Consider the following 20984-nt stretch of genomic DNA (forward strand, 5'->3'; position numbering starts at 1 on the left):
CTTACACGACGGGGACTTTCAGGAAGGAAAGCAGGGAATATGAAGGAGGTTGGTTTGGGGTGGATTAACGGGGGTAGAAAATCATGGTTTTAAATGGGGGAAAGTTAAGAGATGGTGGTGAACAGCTGTTTTGAAGACCTGGAGGGAAGAGTGGGATTGAAGAAAGTGTAGGAGTTTTTTTCCAGAGGTGGGAAAAAAGAGGAATGAAAGAGTGAAGTTGAGCAGTGATTCTTGATTTTTGGTAGTTTTACCAAAAGGGGGTTTCTGGCGGACCTTGAGCGCTCTGTGGAAATATGGGGGATGGGGGGGGGGTGACATTTCTCAGACAGAGCAGGGGGTGCGAGACTGGAGTGGAGACGGTAGAAGACAGAAAGACCACCGACCTGCCTGTGATGAGAGAGTGAGAGACCCAAAGACTCAGCCTCATCGCAGGAAATACCAATGATCCTAAATGCCTTGGTTTTCACAACGTGAAGCCGACAAAGGTACTGCAAGAGGCAGGAGCACCAGCCCAGAGGGGAGTGCAGTACTCCATCAAGCTGCGGAAGAAAGCTTTGTTTATGGTCAGGAGCTGAGGTGTGCCGAGGAACGACTTTGCACAATGAAGGGATGCTCAGTCGGCGACTGGCTTTGGAGGCCTAGTTGGAAATGTTGCTTTCCTTGTCAAGATCATGGCAGATAGTGAGACCCATAACCTTGAATGAAAGGACTTCTTCCAGGGGATTGTTAAGAAAGTAGATGGGTGGAGGGGGGGTGGGGTTGAGGGGTTCCAGATGATCCTTTCGGAAAGACATAGTGAGAGTGTGAGATTTGTCAGAGTTCAAACACTTGTTCCACGTGTTGGACCAGTTTGTGATTTTATCCAGATCTGCAGAGAGCGAAGAAGCTGCTTTCTGCCGATGAGAAGAATGAGAGAACTTATTTCCCCAAGTCCCCCTCTATTTTGTTCCTCAACCCTGCTGTTGGTGTCCCCTCCACTATTTCTACTGTTCTTTTTGTTGTCTCATGCCCTGAGCCATTCAGTTTTCCAGCTCCTCCACGAGCCTCGACACTGAATTGACAAAACTAAAAACGAGAAGGGCACTCGGTAGAGCACATACCTCTGCCACATAATGCCTGATCCACGAGAACATATCAGGCCCAATCCATTTTTGAAATATCATGTTTTACAGTACTACATTGTCTTTGGTCCGATCTCTCAGTGGTGAAGAAGCACTGTAAAAATTTAATAATTCTCGTATTCAGATCCGGATTCGGATCTTCAATAAAATTGAATCAATTTTGTCCTTGCCACACACCCAACCTGTCCACAAAATTTCATCTGGATCCGTCCACAACTTTTTGAGATATTCTGCACACAAACAAACAAACAAACAAGCAGTGATAGACTGGTACTGACGAAATTGTCAACTTGACCTCTGACCTTGTCTAATAATAGCTGTCTCCAGAGAAGGTAGCGACGCAAACCAGAAGTTTCTACGATAATTCTGTACCAAACCATCAAAAATCTAATGTTTGACCTCACTGTGACCTTGACCTTTGACTGATTTTGACCAAAATGTAATCAGCGCAAGCCATCACCCTCCTGAATCACGTGGTGTAATTTGACATTGGTAGCTTCTTCCGTTCTCGAGTTACCGCGGATTAACGTAACGTAAAGGTCACACTCGACGCCTCAGCCCCCCAACTCGAAAGGACGCCGGGGCGAGCGCGATGACATCAGCGCGCACACAAAAACCTCGCCAAAGGGACGAGCCATGACGCGGCGGGTGAAATATTTTTATACAACCTTAAAACGTCTCCAAAACATCCGATTTTTACCAGAATTTCGAGAACCGAGTGTTAAGCATCCTCAGCGATCGCAAAAACTGAAGACAAAATTAAAATCGAAGTTAAAACGAACTCGTAACGTCGACCGAAGCAAAAATACTACATTTCTCTACAGGAATTTACGGAAGTATTTAATATTGTTTTATAACGCTTAAATTTTTAAAACAGCTGTAACTCGACGAATTGACACACACATTTCGCCGAACTGCCGACGATCTTCCAAACTCACGCTCCGTCAACAATACCTGTGGTAAATTTTCTCGAGTTATCATGTTTTGGATGTTTGACCTCACTGTGACCTTGGCCTTTGACCGATTTTGACCAAAATCAAATCAGCACTAGCCATCACCCTCCTGAATCACGTGGTGTAATTTGACATTGGTGGCTTCTTCCGTTCTCGAGTTATCATGTTTTGGATGTTTGACCTCACTGTGACCTTGACCTTTGACCGATTTTGACCAAAATCTAATCAGCGCTAGCCATCACCCTACTGAATCACGTGGTGTAATTTGACATTGGTAGCTTCTTCCGTACTCGAGTTATCATGTTTTGGATGTTTGACCTCACTGTGACCTTGACCTTGACCTTGACCTTTGACCATTTTTGATCAAAATCTAATCAGCGCTAGCCATCACCCCCCTGAATCACGCGGTGCAATTTGACATTGGCAGCTTCTTCCATTTTCGAGTTACCACAGATTAACGTAATGTAAAGGTCATGCCCGACGCCCCCCCCCCCAACTCGAAAGGACGCCGGGGCGAGCGCGATGACGTCAGCACGCACACGCAAAACATTTACGTGACTCAACGACGCGTCTGCTCGAGCGCGTTGCGCCACATGACGAGACGTGATGTGGTGGGTGAAATATTTTTACACAATCTTAAAACATCTCCAAAACATCTGATTTTTAGCAGAATTTCGACAACCAAGTGTTAAGCGTTCTAAGCGATCGCAAAAACCGAAGACAAAATTAAAATCGAAGTTAAAACGAACTCGTAACGTTGACCGAATCAAAAATACTCCATTTCTCCAAGGAATTTTCGGAATTATTTAATATTATTTCATCAAAGTCATAAAACCGTAATATTCGGCCATCCACAAACAATCTTTACACCATCTGACGGCCTTAGCGAGTCAGGCATGCGACGATAAGCTTTATTGGGATGAAAAATGACTTTTAAACACCATCTTTATCAAAAACACAGCGCGGCCTACAACTAGGCAAGGCGTTCTGCGCCATGGGCGCTAACACTGATATTTTTAAAACAGGCGTAACTCGACGAATTGACACACAAATTCCGCCAAACTTACCTCGATCATTCAAACTCACGCTCCGTCAACAATACCTATGGTAACTTTTCTAGAGTTATCATGTTTTGTATGTTTGACCTCAATGTGACCTTGAACTTTGACCGATTTTCACCAAAATTTAATCAGTGCTCGCCATCACCCTCCTGAATCACGTGGTGTAATTTGACATTGGCAGCTTCTTCTGTTCTCGAGTTATCGTGCCTACAAACAAACAAGCAGTCATAGACTGGTACTTAAGAAAACGTCAACTTGATCTCTGACCTTGTCAAATAAAAGCTGTCTCTGGAGAAGGTAGCGACACAAACCAGAAGTTTCTACGATGATTGTGTACCAAACCATCAAAAATCGAATGTTTGACCTCACTGTGACCTTGACCTTTGACCGATTTTGACCAAAATCGAATCAGCGCTAGCCATCACCCTCCTGAATCACGTGGTGTAATTTGAGATTGGTGGCTTCTTCCATTCTCGAGTTATAATTTTTTTCCTCAATGTCACGTTGACCTTTGACCGATTTTGACCAAAATCTAATCTGCGATAGCCATCACCCTCCTGAATCACGTGGTGTAATTTGACATTGGTGCCTTCTTCCGTTCTCGAGTTATAACTTTTTTTTGGATGTTTGACCTCACTGTGACCTTGACCTTTGACCGATTTTGACCAAAATCTAATCAGCACTAGCCATCACCCTCCTGAATCACGTGGTGTAATTTGACGTTGGTAGCTTCTTCCGTTCTCGAGTTATCGTGCCTACAAATAAACAAACAAGCAGTGATAGACTGGTATTTACGAAATCGTCAACTTGACCTCTGACCTTGTCAAATAAAAGCTCTCGAGAGAGAGAGAGAGAGAAGGTAGCGACGCAAACCAGAAGTTTCTACGATGATTGTGTACCAAACCATCAAAAATCGTAACGTCGACCGAAGCAAAAATCTCCATTTCTCCACGCAATTATTCAATATTATTTTATGAAAGTCACAAAACCGTAATATTCGGCCATCCACCAACAATTTTTACATCTTCCGACGGCTCAGCGAGTCAGGCATGCGACGATAACCTTTATTGTGACAAAAAATGACTTTTAAACACCATTTTTATCGAAAACACCGTCAGCGCACACGGAAAACCTTAACGTGACTCAACGATGCCTCTGCTCCAGCGCACTGCATCATGCGACGACCCGTGACGCGTCGAGTGAAATATTTTTTATACAATCTTAAAACGTCTCCAAAAACATCTGATTTTTACCAGAATTTCGACAACCGAGTTTTAAGCGTCCTTAGCGATCGCAAAAACCGAAGACAAAATTAAAATCGAAGTTAAAACGAACCCGTGACGTCGAGCAAAGCAAAAATACTCCATTTCTCCACATCAATTTACGGAATTATGTTTGACCTCTCTGTGACCTTCACCTTTGACCGATTTTGACCAAAATCTAATCACCGCTAGCCATCACCCTCGTGGATCACGTGGTGTAATTTGACATTGGTAGCTTCTTCCGTTCTCGAGTTATCGTGCCTACAAACAAACAAACAAACAAGCAGTCATCGACTGGTACTTACGAAATCATCAACTTGACCTCTGACCTTGTCTAATAAAAGCTGTCTCTCGAGAATGTAGCGACACAAACCAAAAGTTTCTACGATGATTCTGTACCAAACCATCAAAAATCGTAACGTCGACCAAAGCAAAAATCTCCATTTCTCCACGCAATTATTTTATATTATTTTATCAAAGTCACAAAACCGTAATATTCGGCCATCCACCAACAATCTTTACATAATCCGACGGCTTAGCGAGTCAGGCATGCGACGATAACCTTTATTGGGATAAAAAATGACTTTTAAACACCATCTTTATCGAAATGATAAAGGAAAACACTGTCAGCGCGCAAACGGAAAACTTTTACGTGACTCAACGACGCGTCTGCTCGAGCGCACTGCCTCACGTGACGACCCGTGTCGCGTCGAGTGAAATATTTTTTATACAATCTTAAAACGTCTCCAAAACATCCGATTTTTACCAGAATTTCGACAACCGAGTTGTTAGCGTCCAAAGCGATCGCAAAAACCGAAGACAAAATTAAAATCGAAGTTAAAACGAACTCGTAACGTCGAGCGAAGCAAAAATACTCCATTTCTCCACATCAATTTACGGAATTATGTTTGTCCTCACTGTGACCTTGACCTTTGACCGATTTTGACCAAAATCTAATCAGCGCTAGCCACCACCCTCCTGAATCATGTGGTGTAATTTGACATTGGAAGCTTCTTCCGTTCTCGAGTTATCATTTTTTGGATGTTTGACCTCACTGTGACCTTGACCTTTGACCGATTTTGACCAAAATCTAATCAGCACTAGCCATCACCCTCCTGAACCACGTGGTGTAATTTGACATTGGTAGCTTCTTCCATTTTCGAGTTATCTGTACCAAACCATCAAAAATCGAATATTTGACCTCACTGTGACCTTGACCTTTGACCGATTTCGAACAAAATCTAATCAGCAATTGCCATCACCCTCCTGAATCACGAGGTGTAATTTGACATTGGCAGCTTCTTCGGTTCTCGAGTTATCGTGCCTACAAACAAACAAACAAGCAGTCATAGACTGGTACATATGAAATCGTCAACTTGACCTCTGACCTTGTCTAATAAAAGCATGAATCAGTCAGAAGCCCAAGGGGAGCTTGAATTCTGAATTCATTGTGGTCTACAATTTTACACTGTGGTTTGCAGATAATGAGTCCCAGACAAAAACTAGATTTCCTGTAAAAATTCCATTTTTTTGTTTTTATTTTTAAAAAAGTGATTCAGTCCCAGCAGGATATGCCAGATAATAGGTGTATTACTTTTCAGAAGAATCTGATAAAAGACTTATTATTTATTATATATGTCAGTTATTCATCGCTGTTCCAGAATTTCGACAACCGAGTTTTAAGCGTCCTAAGCGATTGCAAAAACCGAAGACAAAATTAAAATCGAAGTTAAAACGAACTCGTAACGTCGAGCGAAGCAAAAAATCTCCATTTCTCCACGCAAAACCTTTACGTCACTCAACGACGCGTCTGCTCGAGGGCACTGCATCATAGGACGACCCGTGACGCGTCGAGTGAAATATTTTTTATACAATCTTAAAACGTCTCCAAAACATCCGATTTTTACCAGAATTTCGACAACCGAGTTTTAAGCGTCCGAAGCGATCGCAAAACCGAAGACAAAATTAAAATCGAAGTTAAACCGAACTCGTAACGTCGAGCGAAGCAAAATACTCCATTTCTCCACATGAATTTACGGAATTATGTTTGACCTCACTGTGACCTTGACCTTTGACCGATTTTGACCAAAATCTAATCAGCGCTAGCCATCACGCTCCTGAATCACGTGGTGTAATTTGACATTGGTACCTTCTTCCGTTCTCGAGTTATCGTGCCTACAAACAAACAAACAAACAAACAAACAGAAACGGAAGGCATCAATATACTTACGAAATCTTTAGATTTTGTAAGTAACAAACGCACAAACAAACAAACAGAAACGGAAGTCATCAATATACTTACGAAATCTTTAGATTCCTTAGATTCTTTAGATTTCTTTAGATTTCGAAAGAAATCTTTAGATTTCATAAGTAATAAAGGGATGGAAACGTAATGTCCTTCACCTTCGGTGGTGGAGGTTTTAAGCTCAGGTAACATTGTTTATACATCAGTCGAACATCCTGGCTGTGATTTTAGATCCATATATACATAGTGCTGATGATAACATGAACACGTACCGATTGTGCATTACCTGTTACTGGTCTGCAGCTCACCTGGTGTGTTCGTTGACCTTTCTTGTACCCCTTTAGGCCATTTTATGGGTACCATGATGAGGAAAAGGAATTCCTGAAAATCTATTTATACAACCCCTCCATGGTGAAAAGGTGAGTCGGTGTGTGGATGGGTTCATTTTGAAAGAGCTTTTGCGGTGAGAGATTTAGTTTTTGACCCGTGCAGTGAATTGGCTTTTGAGTCCGATTTTGATTGTTCTCTGGTTACTTGAGACTGCAGCAACAATGTCTTGTGATCAGTGGTGTTCCAGGAGGACATTTATGTGGTTTATTCGTTCTGTTACTTCCAGCATGAACATCTCAAACCCGTATTGATATTTGAGGTTATAGCCCCACATAGCGTGCGTACCCAAATGCACCCATACACATAGCACCAACCAAAAGCCCCGCAGTCACCACTTTGGATTGTTTGAATACAGCGTAGCTTGGTGTCCATTGTTGGGCGCGTGTGGTGCAGGGTGAGCGAGTTGCTGCAGGGAGGAGCTGTCATGAACAAGACCTTCCAGCCCCATGAGGGTCATATTCCTTTCCTGCTGCAGTTCTTTATTGATTACAACCTCAGTGGGATGGACATGGTGCACCTTGCTGCCGTTAAGTTCCGTCGCATTGCAGGTAATCCTCCATCCCAACCCCCCTCCCCCCCCCCCCTTTTCCATCTCGTGTTCTATGAGAAGTTGGTATATATATTTTTGCGGGCCGGGGATCGGGTGAGAAGACCACCAGGGAGGGGAAGCTATCTCGAGTACCCACCAGATTCCCCAGAATTGCAGGCCGTCTCACACGAATAATTGCATGACGCAGCGGGTCGCTAACTGACAGTGAACGCCAATAACTCAACCACATGACCAAGGGTCCTCCCGTCTGTGGGTTAATCGGGTTACCTAATTAATCACGTTACCGAATTACCGGGGGACACGCCCTTGGTACGCCTTGTCCAAACCGGATCACTTTACCGGATCGGATGCAGCCGAGCGACACTGCCAAGGACTTACTGGCTAAAAGGAACGGATCGTTAGGCATAAGGTCCCGGCTAAGTTAGAATATGGGCCATGCTGGATCAATGAAAGAACAGACGAAAACGAGCTGGGAACATTTCTACAAAGGATTTATTACAGGCAGGCGAGGAAAGATATGAGGCACAGTGAAAATAATTTATTGTTGTATGGAAGCAGGAATAGCAAGAAATGTGAAAGGTGTGGCAATATACAAGCAACTTACAAAAGCAGACACAGAGCAGAGTTATCCCGATATAATTCTTGTATAATCTTAACTTAAGCGAGGACAGGTGCCAGGACACACACACACACACACACACACACACACACACACACACACACACACACACACACACACACACACACACACGCACACACACACACACACACACACACACACACACACACACACACACACACACACACACACACACACACACACGCACACACACACACACACACACACACACACACACGGAGAGGAGATGAGGATAACAGTCTCTCAATACCTTGCATGATTGCCCGATCTCGCCACCAATACATTTTGGTGGGATGCTCCACTGAGCGATACCTCCCTGACAGCTGGCGCGTCGTCTCTTGCTCCGTGGCACTTTGTGCAGCTAGCGTCGGTCCAGAGAATGAGATGCAACCATTGGGCGTGAAGGGAGGGACTTGGGTGGAGTCAGAAGCCAACGGGTGGAGAGAGGCGGAGTCCAAAGCAAGTGGGTGGAGAAGGGTGGCGAGGCGGTGAAGAAGGCGGAGTCGGCAGGCTAATCGATAAAGAAGGGTGGCGAGGTGGTGAAGAAGGTGGAGTCAGCAGGCGAATTGGCAAGGAAGGGCGGAGAAGTGGTGAAGAAGGTGGAGTCAGCAGGCAAATTAGTAAAAAAAAAGGGTGGAGAGGTGGTGAAGAAGGTGGAGTCAGCAGGCTAATTGGAAAGAAAGGCAGAGAGGTGGTGGAGAAGGTGGAGTCAGCAAGCTAATTGGTAAAGAAGGGTGGAGAGGTGGTGAAGAAGGTGGAGTTCGCAGGCGAATTGGCAAAGAAGGGCAGAGAGGTGGTGAAGAAGGTGGACTCTGCAGGCTAATCGGTAAAGAAGGGTGGCGAGGTGGTGAAGAAGGTGGAGTTAGCAGACGAATTGGCACAGAAGGGCGGAGAGGTGGTGAAGAAGGTGGAGTCTGCAGGCTAATCGGTAAAGAAGGGCGGAGAGGTGGTGAAGAAGGTGGAGTCAGCAGGCGAATTGGTAAAAAAGGGCAGAGAGGTGGTGAAGAAGGTGGAGTCAGCAGGCTAATTGGTAAAGAAGGGCGGAGCCATCAGGCGGATGGGTAGGTTGTCAATCTGAAGCCAGACAGACTAGTCCATGGGCCCAGGCCAGAAATTCCACTTGTCAGTATCATCTAAGGAAACCAATCCTAGTTATGATTTTTGAGTTGGTGTATATATATATATATATATATATATATATATATATATATATATATATATATATATATATATATATATATATATATATAGATCATATTTTGATGTGATAACCATTGCAGACTGGCAGCTTATAGTCCATGGAACTGTATCACAACCGGAGAACACGTGCAGTCCAACCAGGGCATCACAGACACTGTCTCCCATCGATCGAGCAAGCTTGTCAATGTCTAGGAACCGTGTGCAGGTTTGCGTACCACACTTCTGATACACGGGGCATGGGATGTCCTTATTGAAGGCAAGACACAGCACGAGGACATCTGTATCTTCGGCAGTGATCACCACAGCCTTGTACCCAGCCTCTGCTGCATGCAGAGCATGCAGAAGCATTCGGGTGTCTGCTTCCTCCTGCGTGGACTTCAGCTCTGCCACTTCCTCCCAGTGGTCCTTGGTGAGCTTGTAGCAGACCTCCTCGCAGGTGACATAGAGCAACTTTTCCTTCAGTTTCTCCCTGCTTTTTGGTTCTTTCCACTCCTCTACCAGGAACTTGATTAGACTTGCCTTGTTGGAAGAGTTGCAGAGCAGTTTCCTCCACTGCTGAATGTTGTGGCCCGGTGCAATGCTCCTGAACTGGATTGCTGTGCTTGCACCTCTGTGGCATCTCTCTGCGTCTTTGATGGACGTCTCTCAGTAAACATCGAAGACAACATCAATGCGTTTACTCTGGACTCCATCATGAAGAGCTGTTGACAGTATCACTTCAGCCAGCTGTGAAAACGTCTTGTCATTCCCTTTCATCTTCTGTACCAGGCTCATGCCATCAATGACAGTTGCTGATGGCTCTGCAATAACTTCAGCGGGAGAAACACTCTTTTCCAGCTCTCTGGCAAGGGTTGCTTTGTTCGTCTTCCACAGAGATCCATCGCCATTAGCAATTGACCATGGCAAGGGCCCCAGGGGGTGCGCCAAGACATCTCTCACGTGCAGATCTTGACTCTGAGCAACGAGGATCATGTGCCCAAACAGGTTCCTGTCAGCCTTGAGAACAATTTCTTTGGCCTGTGCTTTGCTGGTTGGTTTCTTCCGGATGTGGGTGAATGTTTTCAAGTTCCTTTTTGTCATCTTGTCATTGAACTGTGCAGTTGGTGGATTTGTCTCCAGGCGTTTCTTCTTTAAATCCTGGTATGCCTCCTCTCCTACCATGCGAGCCGTGAGGAGGTCATTGGCAACATCAGGAGGAGCAACAGTAGCGGTCGACAAGCTGACAAACTGTGCTTGATCAGGACTCAGTGGATCCAGCCAGTTGTTCTCCATGAGATCCACCAAGGATTGGATGTCAGCCTCATCCCTCCAGATCCTTGGTAACTGCAGATCTGGATGGTTCAGCTGGGAGTGACTTCGACCTACCATATCCCTCAGATGCCCAAGGTACATACTGTGGTAATCTGACGTCAGATAGTATCGGGTCACAGCTCCTGGATTCAGGCTGAATCCTTTCGTTCCTCCAGGTGTCTGTGTGTCTTTGTTGACAGTCTCCTCGATCGTCTGATCCATGGGAATCCGTCCGAAAGGGTTCGTGGTGCCGATCTGAACCGAGATGTGCCTCAAGATGGGAAGTATGCTTGTTGCAAGTGTGCAGATAACAAATCTGGATATCCTGAGCTGTTATTGAATGATGTTACCTTCATGGGATGTGTCAATAGTCCATTGTGTGATTTTCCCCCAAAACGTCAATATCTCAGAATGGTAAAATGGTAAAAATGCAAAATACATCCACTAAGCTGCTCTTCTGGAACGGTTATCACATATTGAAATAATCATATAGTCCCTACCAATAACTTAGTAGCCCTAAAGTTTGGTTTCCTCAGATGGTACCGATATATGCCTGGGCCCATGGACTACAACAAGCCGACAGGAATGAAGGCAGGAACGACACACGAGTGGCTCCGCGGCCCGTCCTTTTATAGATCCCGTGGTGCGAGCGGGGGTTATGACGTGAAGTGTTGTCGTCATCCGAATCGGGTGCTCTGATTGGTCCCTGGCCAGCACACGGGCCAGCCGCCATGACCAGAGGCGGCTCCATTTTACTTCCGGCCAGATGGTTCCAAGCTGCGCAATCGTCTCGCTCCGAGCACCATGAAACAAATCGCCCTGCACCGAACCCCGTGATATTAATCGCCTTGCACCAAACTCCGTGATAATCGCCTTGCACCGAACCCCGTTCCATGCCCCGGAGACCCGCGGGTGGCGCCGGTCAATGTGCCTGCTCCGTGGTGTGCCACGTGGCCCGAGCGATCCTGCCGCACAGCATGCCTCTGCCTGGTAGCAGCTGCATCGAGGCGGAGGTGCGGGAGGATGTCTGCCGTTCACGGGAGACATTTGTGGCCGTCATGGTGAGCAAAGACCGATGGTAAGACGTTATTGTATCCCCCTGTGCAGATCTGACTTGACCAAACGTGTGTTATTCGTGCCCCGTTCTGTACGATGAAAAAGTATCACGGGCTGCGCACGAGTCCGCCCGCCATCAAGCATGCACCGTATAGTGTGCGCGGGTCCGCCATTGTACACGTCAGCGCGTGGATCCACCTGCCATCGAGCATGCCCTGTACAGTGCGCGGGGGTCCGCCATTGTACATGTGGTCAGTGCACGGGTCCGCCCTCCATCGAGCATGCCACATACAGCGCGCGCGGGTCCGTCATTGTACACGTGGTCAGCGCGAAGGTCCGCCCGCCATCGAGCATCATGTTCGCGGTTATCAGAGGCGGTGAGATGCCTCCTGTGATCTGTGTCAGGGAATTGAGGGAAAGGATTGGGTATAATTATTAATGGAGATTTGGATTGAAGAAGAGTGCGCCACGTGCATACTGCATGTCGTTAGCATTTGGTGTGTTGGTTATGCCTCTGATGGCCTGAACAGTGGGTGGGGGGTCATCGTTGTGCTGCACGTGCTCCATGCAGCGCTGGCGTTTAGTGTTTGCTTCTACTGCTGCCCTTGGCATTCTGTGAGGACGCATTCTTACGCGAAGGGCGCGGGTGTGTTTTTTACCGATGGATATCCGAGCGAAGCGCCTGCTGGCTCACACAAGGACCCCTTGCTTGGATTTACCTCAGGAATAGAGAAAAAGGCAGAGTAGGAATGAAGTTCAGAGGTTTAATCAGACCAAGCTATGAGATTTACACAACGCACTGTCCCGTTCGACCCACGAGACAAAAAGGAAGGGACTATCTAAACGTACATTAATGAAATAACTTACTGGGCTGACCCAGAAGTAACTGACCACTGTATGTTGGCTGCTATTGGTGTTGGAGGGATGCGGTTTCCAGAACCGCAACAATATGTTACATAAATGTAAGGGTATTCAGACTTATTTGGACAAGTTTCATGGGTTATTCAACAACTTGCAGTCACAATGTCAAAGTGCAAGCCTCAGATCGTGGCATCGAACAATTGACTTTCTCACAGGCTTGTTTTTCAGAACTACTGTCGTATGTCACGATTATGTTTCATCTGCGAGCGAGTGGTGACTTTGTTGCTGTGGAACATTCATTGTGACTGGAGAGTAGGTTCTCAGCAACCAGAGCTGTGACGAAGGAGTGAGAGGATTTTTTTTGTTGTTGTTTGAATTGTGATGGAGATTTCCAGCCAAAAGAGAAAACCCTTTTAAATTTAACAGATCATTTATTATACAAAAACACATATATGTGGAAATAAGAGCTTGTTTCAAAAGTCCAAGCAGATCTCTGCCTCTGAGCTAGAATACATGGCCTTTTATACAATTGGAAAATCGGGAGGGGTCAGAACATCACAGGGGACTTGGTTAATCGATACCAAACTACAAGAAAGCTTTGTTTGCACACGTGGTCCTTAAAGCAAAGGGAAAACAATCTTGTGCATAATTAAAGCAGATAGTGCTGTGAAATAATGCGTGTCTTCCTTCAAGGGCATGTATGCAAGAAAACCTTCATTTACTTTCAGCAATGATAAGTATTTATCTCAGCATGCAAATGGATTATCTGGTTTGCACAGCTTTTGCAGAACAATCAGAGGTCCATGACCTCTGTAGTTTCATGAGACTCTTGTTTGATAAAAGGACAATGGGAAGACAGAGTTTGTGTTTGTACAACTTCGCAATTGAATGGGAGGGCAGAGTTAATGAGACTAATGCAGTGGTTCCCAACCTTTTTCTGATCAAGTACCACTTGGAGGTCCCATACCGTCGCTGCGTACCACCTGGTTCCAGAAAAACTCAATTCGATAAGATATCAATTTATTCACAAGTAGAACACACAAATGAATTAACTGTCAACAAAGAACAAAATTTCATGCAAGAGCTGCATCTGTTTCTTCTCCACCAGCTGGTCGATGCGGGGCATAACTTTGCTCACAGCACATCGGAAATCATGCCCGGGCGCAGCAAGATGGTTCCGGCTCTTTAACTTGATGGTCATCGTGGCTGAGAACCCCTGCTCGCACACCCATGTAGAGGGGGAAATCAGTAGCTGTGGAACAGCGTGACGGGCTAGTGTCGGGTACGAGGAGGCCATGGTCACCCAGAAGTTCATAGGAGAGCATTCCTTGTGCTTCGTCTTTGCTGTCTCGTCAGCTTGGATATCTATGAGCTCCTCTTGTTTCCCGGTCCCAACAGGCAGATCGCCTGGTTCAACGGAAAACGGATTGGTGATGTAGGCACAACATGTAATGTCTGGGAAGTAATGCATCAACTCAGTCTTGAGCAGTGAGAGGTGACGGACGATTTCTTGGGAAAATTCATCGTTGGGCTCGCTCTCAAGGGTAGTCAGGAGTTCGAACATTCCGTAGCGTTTGCTCTCCACGTTCTTGATCCAGAGGTCCAACTTCCGAACAAATGCTCCCAGCTTCGAGATGAAGTCTGAGACAGTGCAGTTGGGCCCTTGGACCGACAGGTTTAAGTGGTTGAAGACCCCAAAAATGTCCGACAGGTAGGCCAACCTTGAGATAAACTCCTCGTCCTCCAGATCTTTTTTAAAATTGTGTTCTTTCTCCGTGAAGAATAGGAGGAGTTCATCCCTCAGTTCAAAGAGATGCCTCGTCGTATTCCCCCGGGAGAGCCAGCGAACCTCGGTGTGGTAGAGGAGACAGGTGTGGTCGGAGCCGAGATCTTCACAGAGCAGTTTGAACAGCCGAGTATTCAAGGCGGATGTTTTTACGAAATTAATTATTTTGATTAATCGGTTCAAGCATGATAACAAATTCGGAGGGAGTACCTTAGTGCTAAGAGCGAATCTGTGTATGAAACAATGGACACCGGTGGCGTTTGGTGACACAGCTTTCACATGGGCTTGAAACCCTGACTTTCGACCGAGCATAGACGGAACCCCATCTGTCGTGCATCCGACCAACTTTCCCCAATCCAGTTCATTATGCTTGAATAAATTATCCAAAAGGTTGAAAACATCCTTTCCTTTCATTGTACTGGATAGCTCCTGGCTCAGCAGCAGCTCAGTCTTCGCAGTATTATTCTGTGTGAAGCGAACGTAGACAAGTAGTTGACAGCAGTTGGTGACGTCCGTCGATTCATCGAGTTGGATTGCAAACCCAAACTTTGAGGATTATTATTTATATATATTTATATTTTTTTCATCTTTTTTCATTCTTTTAAAGGTTGAGCCCGAAAGTGCTCACGAACCACCTGGAAGGCCCTCGCGTACCACAGGTTGGGAACCACTGGACTAATGCCTTTGGGGGCTAGACTCTCTGGTGCCACAAAAGTAGTTCTCCCCAATTTGCCAACCAAGTGAAAGATATAAGATGATATTGTCACATAGTTAACTAACATATATCTATTCATTTATAAAACAACCTTCAGTAGGCAATGATCCATCATCAAGTATATTTTTGAGTAACGAACATAACAGATGGGTACATATTTCCTTTAACAAAGCATGGACTAACAAGATCCCTTACCAGGCCCAGATGCACTTGGTCCAGTATGGGGATTATATATATTTGTGATTATTATATTGGTTATTATAATTGTATGGTTTGAAAGTCATGTGGTTTGAAATATTCGCTTTGAATGTACAGTGATGGAAATGAGCATTTTACTGGTGCACTCAGGGGAGCGCATAATTCTCAACAACGAGAAATGCATTTAATCAATGATCCTAAGGTTTGAAATGGTAAAGATATATCAGTTTATAGGGAATTAACAAGACCATAGTGTAGTGAACTGAGATTCTATTCCATTTACTCGTGGCCTGCCAGTATTGACTCTGCAAATTTAATGAGCTCTGACCTTGTCATTGTGAGAGACCTGAGAAGCATAATTATCCTGCTGACAATTGAAATCTTTATCTCAAGCAGCACACGTGAACCATTCTTTACAGAGTGATTTTAGCCTATACTTTACAACAGATTTTATACTTCCATATACTTTAAAAGCAAAAATAAAGAGAAATGAGTCCATAATTTGTGGACAAAGAACACTTATCTCGATATGAAAAATATTTGTTTCAGTGTGATTAACACAGAAACACCAGTGCTTTGCAATAGTCATGTGATCCATCGAGCTTTCTATTACCAAAATGTCCATGCTCATATTTCACAAGATGGAATTAATTATTTTACTTCCCCCTTATCACACATGGACGAACACCATGTCCTTTCAGATCGAGGAGATGGTACGCTCAATGCTGACAAGCAGGGAACGCCTTCAGAACAAGGAGTTTCCAAGTCACTTGACAGCCAGAACCGTCTGTGGACGAAGGTGACGATAGACGGGTGAGCACTTTCATTTGAATCTTTTAATTTTTAATTTTTGAAGCAAGGAAGGGAAATAACTTAAAGTTGAGGAAGGTGAAAGGATAACACTTGGGCAAAAGAAAGCGGAATGAGGCATGCGACGTCGGAGTAGAGACACAATTTGCATGCCGAATAACTGAGGCCTTGTCAAGTTGGACAGATACTCACAGGGCCAAAAATTTGACAACACACCACAACATCAGATCAGGTCAGACCAGATCAGATCTGTGACTTGCTACAGGTACCAAGTAAACCTGAGCTAACCTGTTTCATAGTCGGGTTGGCGGTGACTAAACCGTCTCCCCCACCAGGGTTCCTGTGAGGAGGGTGTATGATATGGACACCCAGCAGGATTAAAAACAAAACCTGTTCAAGGGCGGAGGAACTCCTTGTGAGGTTGGTGGCGGGATTTGCACTCCGGCCACCATAAAACACTTCATTCCGCAAAATACACAAAAAACGCAAATACAACTGAAAACCCACTCCATGGTAGTCGCAGGGCACCTAACCAGATAACTGGATTGGGGCAAAGCCTTTGGGACCCCCATTCTTTGATGATAGGAGGAAAAGCATGGGGTAACCTTCCTGGGTCGGATTCCGGTGGTGTGTGATGTGGTGGTGCTGAGGTGTCGTCCACCAGTCAGCGGTCACCTTGGGTTAACCTGAGGCGCTCCCTTCCAGTGGGTGCCTGGAACGTCTACCTAAGAGAGGATGATCTCCTGTCTCTGCTATCATTTGAGCTCCAGCGCTTGAACATCTGTATGGCAGCACTCTGAGGTTCGGAGACCGGATAGTGGCGAGATCATGGTTGGTGGTTACACCGACTACTGGTCTTGTCACAAATGATTACCATGCCCAAGAAGTTGCTGTAGCTGTGTCCAACAGGCTGACTGTCATGATAATTGAGGTAACACCGGTCAACAAGCGTATTGTGAAAGTAACGATTCATCACTCCTTGGGTGTTGTTTCCCTGGTCTCTGGATATGCTCTGACTGAGGCGAGTGATCTCACCATGAAGGATGTGTTCTATGCCACGCTCGAGTCTGTGGTTGATCAGTGCCCCAGACGAGATACACTTGCAGTCTTGGGGGATTTCATTGCATCGACTGGAACTGATAGGGATGGTTCTGAGACATGTGTTGGTCCCCATGGGTCTGGAACTGTGAACCAGAATAGCACTAAATCTCTTGACTTTGCAAGAAGTCATGGATTTAGGGTGGCTGGTTCATGGTTTCAGCACCCACAGGCTCATTGTTGGACTTGGTATTACAATACTGGTGGTGTTGCAGAGAGATTTACCATGTGCTCATTGGTAGTCGCTGGAGGATGATTCGGAACTGCAGTGTCTACCAGAGTGCTCAGTTCCTCAATACTGACCACAGGCTTGTTGTAGCAACTCTAAAGTTGCAGATTAAATCCAGAAGAATGGTACCATCTCAGCATAGGCTGGATGTTGGCAAGCTCAAGGATGAGAGGGTAGCCGAGGAGTTTGTGAACAGGTTAAGTGGAGATTTGGTGGGGGGGGGGGGGTCTGGGTGCTTTGGGGAATCCTGAAGAGTTGCGGAGTGCCTTCAAGACCACCGTACTTGATGTTGCCGGTGCATGTCTTGGAATCCACCATCAAATGAAGAACTTTCTCTCCCAAGGGACACTGGATTCCATTGACCAGAGTCGTTTGTAACTAATGTTGCACACAAAACATCTCAATGAGCATATGAAGCCTTCGCGGGAAGAGTGGGACTGAACAGCCTCGAGAAGGAAGTTCTGCAAATAGGAGAAAAGAGGAAGAAAGTAGTTGAGACACGCAGTAAGTGCGGATTTTGAAAGTTTCACTGGGAAGGGATGAAGGGAAGACGAGGGTCAGGACCGAGAGAGCAGAGGGAGCTATACCGGAGGATAGGTGATAAAGAACAGACAGACCAAAGACTTGTTTGCAATGAGAGCACAACAAGCCCTTTGCTTCGGCCTCAGGTGGGAGATTCCAATAATGTTTCGAGTTTTGGGTTCCACAGAATCCAGCCGCCATGATTGGTGATATATTGTATGAAGATGGACCGTTTGGACACATTGTCGTCGGATGAGGTATTGTATTGTACATTGTGCTAATTGTGACAATTTTGGTTGTTATGTGAGGCAGCTCACAGTGGCTTGGAGAGGATGTACTCAGACAGAGCGTGTGTGAGCTCGAAGTGGACGCCATCGCTGCGGACATTTTGAATCGCACAGACAACGGTACTTGATATCAGCCTTTTAATTTTGATGGGTTAACTCTTCATTTGTAATATGCACTTTTATTGGTTGGTTTAGAATATCATTTTATGAAATGAGATTCATATACGAACAGACATAATGATTCCTGCTGTTCGTTCATTCTATTATCAGTCATAGACTTCCTTGGGCTTTGTTTAAATTGGATAATTTATTCAAAATCCTTTGTTGACTTCCTTTCGTAAATTGTTTCATTTTCTTTTATTATTCATTAACCTAATTAACCTATTATTCATACCTCACGAATAATATATACTAATATAATGATACACGTACTGTATTCCGTTTGCTACTTGCGAAATTGAAGATTCATAAACGAAAGATTCGCAAATACAGGACTGCATATTCATTTCCTGAGAATGTTTATCTGTTTGTTTGTCTCACAGTCACTTACAGGTCGCAATACGCGACTTTCGACATGATGTAATGCTCCCGAGAATGCTCGGTGCTCATGCGCAGAAACCATTCAAGACGGTGGTGTTCGGGGCATCATAAAGTAGATAGTGTGTGTGAGATATGGATTGTAACCTAAAATGGCTCGCATAGCTTCGAAAGGAAGCTGAAAATACTTGGAAAAGGAATCACAAGGAAATTGGACACAGGTGGAGGCCATTCGGCCCATCATGCCCACGCCACATGAACACCACACTAATTTATCAACAAAAGATCTAAAGAAGAAAATGCAAAAAATGTTTTTGTTTGTTTGTTTTTTATGGTTTTGTTGTAGTTTCTTTCTTTCTTTCCTTCCAGGGGGAGAGGGTATGGGCATAGATAGTCTTGGGGGGGGGGGAAACACAATATCAACCACACAACACCCCTTGATGAGATCCCCACCAGCAGCAAGCACTCCGTACACAATCACCCATCAACACTCAAACTACCGAAAAGTCTTATCAACATCCCCAGACCCCTCTATCTCCATAACTTCCAGGTACTTGTCTAATTCTAATTTGAACTTATCTACTTTTTCTGCTGCCACTACCTTTCCATGGAGACCATTCCATGCATTAACTACTCTCTCATACAAGTAAAAGTCCCCAACCTAACTACCGTCTTAACTCTCCTCTTCTTCACTATCAGGCTATGGCCCTGGTTCTGTCACTGTCGACTGTTGAATAATTCATCTTCACTTATTTTATCTCTACCTTTCATCATCTTAAACATCTCTATCCTATCTCCTCGTAACCGCCTCTTTTCTAGTGAATAAAGCCCTGTCTCCTTCAGCCGCTCCTCGTAGCTGAGTCTAGCTAGGCCTGGAATCAATCTAGTTACCCTGTGCTGAACCCTCTCTATGGCGTCTCCATCCTTTCTGAGTTGTGGTGACCAAAACTGCACACAATATTCTAGATGTGGCTCTCACTAAATTCCTGTACAATGTTAACACCACCTCTTTTGATTTATAAATGATCCTCCTCCGAATACAATCTAAAACCACATTTGCTTTACCTAAAGCTGCCTGGCACCTCCCGTATCCATTACCACCCCCAGATCCTTCCCCTGTGTGACACACTCCAAAATTACCCCTTACATCCTCTAATCTCTATTTTCATTGTTCTTTCCCATCCCTAACACCTTACACTTGTTCAGGTTAAATTCCATCTGCCAATCTTTTGCCCAATCGATACAAGTATCAATACTTTCCTGTATCTGATCACCACCCCCTCTGCTATCCACCTTACCTCCAAGCTTTGTGTCATCCGCAAATTTGGAAAGCTTACTCTTCACCCCATTATCCAAATCGTTGTTGTAAATACTGAATAGTAATGGTCCGAGTACTGATCCTTGAGGTACCCCGCTACTTACATCCTCCCAGCAAGACATCCTTCCACTCACAGCCACTCTTTGCTTCCAACCACTCAGGCAGTTTGAAATCCAATTATCGACCTGACCAGCCACTCCACAAGCCCTCACCTTGGCTAACAACCTCCGATGTGGTACCTTATTAAATGCCTTCTTAAAGTCTACATATACTATGTCCACTGCCTTTCCCTCATCCACTCTCAGTATTGTTGAAATCACGTTTTACATTATGTGGAATTTTTGCGGGTACTTGCGAGTATAATCTGCACCAGAAGAGAGCTGTGCGTGCATGTGCGCGCGCCGTCATTTTTCTCAGAGATGGCTGAACGGATCTTTGTCAGACTTTCAGAGGTTCGTCACTGAGTGCCTGGGAGTGTTTTAGTGAGTCCTTCTATGTAGTGCCTTATTCTTTGTAGCTACGTGAAAGGTAATATTAAATGATCCCCGACCACATTCCTTAGTGGGTGTAGGGAAGTGTTTTCGGTCCCCAAAAAAATGTTCCGTTCTACGTCGGGTATCCTTGATAGTGTAATAATCTAAATTGGTCTCCAGGAACCCCGCTTGGATTTGAAGTTGCTCATTAAGTATCCCAGTGGGGTCTGTCTCTCACCATGCAGGGTGTACACGTCTTTATGGTTTGCTTTTCAGCTACTCTTCATGGTAACCCTGGGCTCCAGGCTCTGTGGGACGATGAAAAGCAGCGACGACGTGACAGGAACGAATCGTCTCAGATCGGGGATCCACCCTCACCAGG

General features: G+C 45.1%; 1 protein-coding gene and 1 pseudogene across 13 annotated transcripts in view; one reads left to right on the plus strand and one right to left on the minus strand.

The window, feature by feature from the left end:
- The window catches only part of REV3L (REV3 like, DNA directed polymerase zeta catalytic subunit), a 94588-nt gene that overhangs the window by 3022 nt on the left and 70582 nt on the right, over nt 1-20984 (plus strand). For all 13 annotated transcript variants that reach the window (XR_015052053.1, XR_015052055.1, XR_015052054.1 and 10 more), the window contains exons 3-7: nt 6987-7061; nt 7426-7580; nt 16030-16141; nt 18300-18394; nt 20879-20983. Coding sequence is in view for 10 of the 13 variants with exons in the window: in XM_085858487.1 (XP_085714613.1) it covers nt 6987-7061; nt 7426-7580; nt 16030-16141; nt 18300-18394; nt 20879-20983 (542 nt within the window). In the remaining 3 variants the exon portion in view is untranslated. The remainder of the gene's footprint in view (nt 1-6986; nt 7062-7425; nt 7581-16029; nt 16142-18299; nt 18395-20878; nt 20984) is intronic.
- Nucleotides 9468-10657, minus strand: LOC147011295 (uncharacterized; annotated as a pseudogene).

Source organism: Eptatretus burgeri, chromosome 15 (assembly GCF_056783735.1).
Source record: "Eptatretus burgeri isolate ZD-2024b chromosome 15, Ebu_testis_v1, whole genome shotgun sequence".
In the NCBI taxonomy this organism is placed as follows: domain Eukaryota; kingdom Metazoa; phylum Chordata; class Myxini; order Myxiniformes; family Myxinidae; genus Eptatretus; species Eptatretus burgeri.